Source organism: Orycteropus afer, unplaced genomic scaffold (genome assembly GCF_000298275.1).
Source record: "Orycteropus afer afer isolate SDZICR_OR568_19922 unplaced genomic scaffold, OryAfe1.0 scaffold00007, whole genome shotgun sequence".
Classification (NCBI taxonomy): domain Eukaryota; kingdom Metazoa; phylum Chordata; class Mammalia; order Tubulidentata; family Orycteropodidae; genus Orycteropus; species Orycteropus afer.
The window spans coordinates 25,663,111-25,669,838 of NW_006921594.1; the positions used below are offsets into that span (position 1 = coordinate 25,663,111).

General features: G+C 36.1%; 1 protein-coding gene across 1 annotated transcript in view; it reads right to left on the minus strand.

Moving 5' to 3' along the window:
• PCLO (piccolo presynaptic cytomatrix protein) overlaps positions 1 to 6,728 on the minus strand; it is a 529,144-nt gene that overhangs the window by 248,261 nt on the left and 274,155 nt on the right. The window contains exon 4 of the mRNA XM_007944901.1: positions 4,847 to 5,626. Within this exon, the coding sequence (XP_007943092.1) occupies positions 4,847 to 5,626 (780 nt within the window). The remainder of the gene's footprint in view (positions 1 to 4,846; positions 5,627 to 6,728) is intronic.

The window sequence follows — 6,728 nt, forward strand, 5'->3', positions numbered from 1 at the left end:
GCTTGCATAAATCTAAATTAAAAAGGCCTGTGGGTAGAACAAACAAACAAACAAACAAACAAATAATTGATATAGTAAGATTCCATATTGAAAGAAAAGTATCACAATAGTCATATAAATCAAGAAAACCAACCACCACTAAGTTGATTCCAACTCATAGCAACCCCATTGGGTTTCCAAGGCAGTAAATCTCTATGGAAGTAGATTGCCCCATCTTCCTTCTACAGAGTGGATGATGGTGGGTTTGAACCACCAACTTTCCAGTTAGCAGTCAAATGCCTTAGGCACTAAGACACCAGAGCTCCTTAATAGTCATATGGTCCTATGGAATGATGGAACCAGAGGAAGAGGTGCACTAAACACACTGCAAATGACCCTGGCTTAAAAAGTCACTTAAATTTCACAAAGTTTGTATCTTGAACTATCTCAGTATTTCAGTAGGTGTGTGGATATAGGATCCTTTGATTTCCTATTGCCCAAATGAATCAATGACAGGCTGCACAACAAATAAGCAAAAACAAAAACTTTTTTTCTTTCTTTTTTTTAGCCACAGAGTTCTTGAATATAAATACTGTTGACTTGATATTCTTTTCTCTGTATATCTGTTATGGATTGAATGATGTTTCCCCTAAAATGTGTTGGAATCCTAACCCCTATACCTGTGGATGTAATCCCAGTGGGAATAAAATTTTATTTGTTATGTTAATGAAGCCATTTATCAGCATAGGGCATGTCTGAAACCTAATCACATCTATGTTATAAGGAATAGCACAGACACACAAACAAACACAAACACAAATGGTGGGGGGAGGCTGCCAATGAACCAAGAACACCAGGGTACAGATGCTGATGGAGACAAGGCTCTTCCCCAACAGCCAACAGGGAGAGAATCTTCCCCTAGCGTCTATACCCTGAAGTCTGACTTCTAGCTTCCTACTGTAAGAAAACAAACTTTTCTTCTTTAAAGCCACCCACCTGTGGAATTTCTAAGAAACTAATATAACATTTTTTACTCTCTATGGAAGATAGGAGCTCTGGCAGCACAGTGCCTAAGGCACCTGACTGCTAACCAGAAGGCTGGCGGTTCAAACCCACCAGCCACTCCTCGGAAGGAAGATGGGGCAATCTACTTCTGTAGCGATACTGCCTCGACAACCCAAGGATGGGTCGCTATGAGTCGGGTCCGACTCGACGGCACATAACAACAACAACATGGTTAAAGATATTCCAGGAGTGTTTTATAGAGTAAACTGGTTTTGTTGAATTGACATGACTCAATTTCAAAAGATAATCTAATATATTCTTACCCACTTCGGTGTGGAAAGCAATGCCTACTCTTTAGTTTACCAAGAATTAACTCTCTCACCCATGTGGGATGTCTTTCTGGGACAGGAGTATTTATCTGCAGTTGTGGGATTATGCATGGTAGCATGGCTGATGACCTTTCTCTTAAAAATGATCCATAGAAGAAATCAGAACAGGTAAAGCAGCCTTCAAACTAAACCATTATGGACGATCAGATTGGAGCGTCATTACTCTCACTTCACACACCCAGGCAATGTCAAAACACATTTACTGAGTCCACTAGGTTTTCTATGTCCTTCACTGTCTGCTTTTCATTACCCAAGCCCCAGCTACCCTTCACTAAATCACAGTAAACACCATCACCACACAGTGTAGGGTACGGCACCTTGTAAAAAAGAGTTCAAGAGAATGATCTTTCATAATAAAATTTTGATAGTCTCAGTTGCATTCTTCATTTTGTATCTGCATATATTATAAAATATACCAATGTAATGGAACAACCTGAATGCAATTAAACAAATAAAATGTTGACCCGCTATGAAAAATGTAATTGTCACTGAAAAATTTGTAGACACATTGTTCAATGGGAACCTAATTTACCACGTAAACGTTCACTAAAAACACTGTATTATTTAAAAAAAAAGCATAGGAAGAAAAAAATAACATAACAGTGTAATAAAACTATACATATGTGTATGAAATGTAATTATTATTATATGCAACAATACATATACACAACAAACATTAATAAAGAAAGTGACACCATCATATGGCTAAAGCTTTTTTGATCAGCAACATTACAAGGTAAAAACAACTATGAGCAGTTTGATTCAATTTGACAAGAAGTTGGCCAAAATGTCTGACAGTATCCAGAAAAGTATTTGTAATCTGTATTTACATCCCTTATCACAAATAACAAATAGTGCTCTAAACACAAAATGTGCTTTGAAGTTACAATGAATGATATGATATCATCACAAACTTCTATAAATTAGAGTAAATGAGTTTTACAGTGTTTTACAAATTTTTATTAAACTGAATGATAAACATTCAGAATGTTCTCAGTGTTTTCTTATTTAATAGTAAAAGACAAAAAAGAAAGTCACAGATCTTTAGGAAAGAGTACTCCTTTCTGCCATAGAAAAAAGGCTAAAATAATGTAGAAAATGATACGGTGGCAAACTAAATGGCATTCCTTTGTCAGAAGATATTGTTGGAAGGAACAAAGAAATAATTTTGGAAGGTTTGGGGAGGAGGAAGATTACAATAAATTTTAAGTAGCAGAAGGTTTGGTAATAGTAGAATCAAACTATAGATATTTCTAACATGCTCAGCTTATAGTATTCACTTTGGTTTATTTCTGTTTTAATAGTGAAATAATTTAAATTTTCCTACTGAGAGTCCTTAAGGAGAAAAAAAAAAGTGCCAATGGAGATCTCAATAGTAAATTATTTAAAGGTATATATACATAATATACATAAGAAAATAACTCTGATGAGGGGCTTATCTGATTAGAATTATTAGAATTAGATTAGAATTATTTATTTTTAAAAAAATTCTTGGGTAATTTTAGAGAGAGAGCAAACACATTTACTGCATCTGGTCTAGGTAAGCCAGATTTGGAAATAATGCCTCAGGATGTTACTGATATGTTATATTATACACTAATAATTTTTGGGGAGCTCTGGTGGCATAGTGCCTAAGGCACTTGATTGCTAACCAGAAGGCTGGCGGTTCAAACCTACCAGCCACACCTCGGAAGGAAGATGGGGCAATCTACTTCTGTAGTGATACTGCCTCGGAAACCCAAGGAGGGGTCGCTATGAGTCGGGTCTGACTCGACGGCACATAACAATAACTTTTTATATTTTGAGGACAGGAGGTGTATAAGTGGGTTTATGTGTCCCTCAAGGAAGACACTCTAAAGGGAAGAAGACAGAACTCAAAGGAAAACACTATTTGGAGATTGAGAAAAGAAAAATCATGGAGACAGTCTAAGTAAAAATCAGAAGGGCTGATCAGAAAGACAAAAGAGAAGCAGGAGAAGGCAGGGCCATGGACGCTAAGGGCAGTTTCACAAAGGAGAAAGTGGTAAAAACTATCAAGTTCTGGGAAATGGGTAGCCGGAAGAAGCAATGGCAGTGGGAGAGGGGCAATGGTGTTGTCTAAATTCAGCCTTCAGCCAGTTGCTTTCTTCGACAGTGGTAAGACGCATTCAGATAAAAAAGGAAGATCAGAATTTATTTTGTAAATGGCTAATGCATTTTGCCAGAGATGTGTTAAAACCAAAAAGCAAATTCAATGCCCTGAAGTTTATTCTAACTCATAGTTTAACCCAAAAGGACCCTATTAAGAACCCTATAGGACAGAGTAGAACTGCCCCATAAGATTTCCAAGACTGTATTATCTTTACAGAAGTAGACTGCCACATCTTACTCCCATGGAGTGACTGGTGGGTTCGAACTGCTGACCCTTTAGTTAGCAGCTGAGTGCTTAACCACTGAGTCACCAGGGCTCCTAAAGATGAGTTAATAAACTTATATTAAAATTGTAAACAATCAAACAAAAAACCCTCGAGTCAGAAGACTGGATTATAAATTTTAGTTAGAGTTCAAATACTAAAAAAGTCATTTAATTTCTCTGACAGTCACTAATGTCACCTGTGAATTACAATGAGTCACCTAGATATGATACAAGATGTCTTCCAGCTCCAAAAAATCAACTATTCTAAAAATGACAGAATTGTTTGTACAAATGTTGGTTAAGATGGGATACTCACTTTCTATTAAAGAAAAAGCAAAGTGTGTGTACATATGTGTGTGTGTATATATATATATATATGTAAATATATTTCTGTATGTAATTATAAATACATATGACTGTATATATGAATTGTGTGTGTGTGTGTGTGTGTGTATATATATTCAAGATTATGCTTATAAGTAACTCTTAAACATTAAACACATTGAATAAAAGAACTCATTCTGTTGAAATCACAATCATGCTAAATATTCAGTAAATAAACCAGTTAGTAAAATAATTTTTCTTCTCAATTTTACCCACACTTTTTTGGTTTTTTCACAATCACAGTTATTTAATCATTTTATCACTGACCATACCTTAAAAGGCTCTAAGTGAGAAGAGACTAGATGACTCCTAGCTGACAACAGATGAAGACAAACTCTTTTACATTAAAGGGAGATACTAATTTTATGTTCACAATGGGAAGAAAAAAGGAATAACTTAAAACTATAATGAACACTGATCTATCACACCATATGATTTTGATAAATTACTGGATAGGCATAACAGATGGAAATACACATTTTACAGCTATGCTTTACATAAATTTGATTTACTAAGCTCTCAAGAGGCCAAAGTTCTTCATTGTATAAAAAAATTGTCACACTTCTCTAAAAATGATTGAAAGCTTCATTTACATAATTACCACTAAGCAATTTGTGAACTTCAGCCAAAAAAAAAAAAAAAATCCATAAACTATATATGCGAGATGGTGCAAAGTCAGGAAAATATAACTTACCCTTTTTTCTTTCCCAGTATCCCCCTGATCAGGTTCTGCTCTGCGAGCTACTTGTGTCGGTTCTTTTCTTGTCCGGGTGGCTCCATCATCTTCCTTCTGGAAACCCTGAGGCTTGCCAGATGGGGTATCTTCCATCTTGGTCTGTAGCTGTGTCTCCTCCTGCCCTGCCTTTGGAGCCACTCTGTCTTGTAGCTCTTCTTCAGCAATTAGCACTTGAGTTTTAAGTAAGCCATGTTTTTGGTCCTCCTGTAGAACTGGTATTTTTGCTTCTGCAATTAAAATTTTGTCTTCAGGGGCTGGCTTTTTGTCTTTGGAAGCTGGCTTTTTTTCTTCAAGAGCTGGCTTTTTTTCTTCAGGAAGTGACTTTTTTTCTTCAGGAAGTAGCTTTTTTTCTTCAGAAAGTGGCTTTTCTTCTTCAGGGAGTGGCTTTTGTTCTTCAGGGAGTGGCTTCTTTTCTTCTGGAGCTAGAGATGTGTATTTCTCTAGCTTACTCTCTTCCTGTTTTTGATCAGTGGTTGCTTTCAGGGGAATTTTTTCAGTTGATGGTGTTTCTTTTCCTTTTTCTGGTTTGAGTTTTTCAGCTTCGCTTTTTACTTCTTGTTCCTTCTTTTTCTCTTTTACTTGGGCAGCAGTCACTTTTTTCTGAGGTGGTTGTTCTGCAGGGGCTGGCATAGAAGATGCTTTTGGTCCTGACTGTGAAGATGATGTTTTGTCCATGTCTCCAAGCTGTCCTGATAGTGCTCTCTGGGTTTGGCAACTTAAACAAAGCCATTCTTGAATCTGCAAATAAAATAGCAATGAACAGATTAAATATATTGTAATGTATCTCTTTGGGTACATTTCTAAAGAAAACAAACTCACTGTGATAGAATTGATTCTGACTCATAGTGACCTCCATTGGGTTTCCAAGGCTGTAAATCTTTATGGAGGCAGACTGCACCATCGTTCTTCCATGGACCGACTAGTGGGTTTGAACCACCGACTTTTTGGTTAGCAGCCAAATGTCTTAACTACTACACCACCAGAAAGGAGCTCCTCTGTTGTATTTACGAAGGTTAAAATTCAGCTTTTTTCCTTGTATATGGAATTGAGTTACTGTTTTATAAATCAAGAAAATAGCAATTTATAAAAAGCATGTGAGAAATCTCTAGAGACTAGCAACTCACTCTCCTCACCATGGGGGAAAAAAAAAAAAAAAACTATTAAAAAATAGACCATAGGTAAAATCCATTTTGGGGGAGAAAAACACGGGTTTGTTTCAAATAAAATGATTTTTTACATTGGGTGCCTTCAAATTTAGTATTCCTATCAAAAATTTATTTAAACATTATTACATTTCATGCAATTTTTATGCTTAACAATTAATTAATAAAACATTCTTTTAGAGTTTAGCACATCCTATCACTTATCCTACATCAAAGGTAGCTCTATGTACAAGCAGAGTTTTATAAGGTATACGCAGAATTTTCAAGGAAATGTTGTGTAAATTCTGTATCTGTGTTTGGATTAACAAAACAATTTCCTTCTCAATAACAATCACATTTCCACATTCATTGTGCAAGGGGCACGCACAGGAACAAATTATTGTATGGTATGCTTTTGCTACAGTTTTCTAATTTGCTGACTTATATCGCTGCGCCCCAACATGTGAATTGTGGGCCACCTGTATCAAATCAACTGAGATGCTCCTTAAACATAAATTCCTAGGACCACACCAAAATTATTTTATCAGAATCCTGGGGGTGGGGGTGGAGGAGTAATCAGCCTTGTTGATAAATACTCAAATCAATCTTTTGCAAACTAGAGACTAAAAAATGCTTTCTGATAAGAATATAGGATACATGATCCAACTCATAGCGATCCCTCCTTGGGTTTCTGAGGT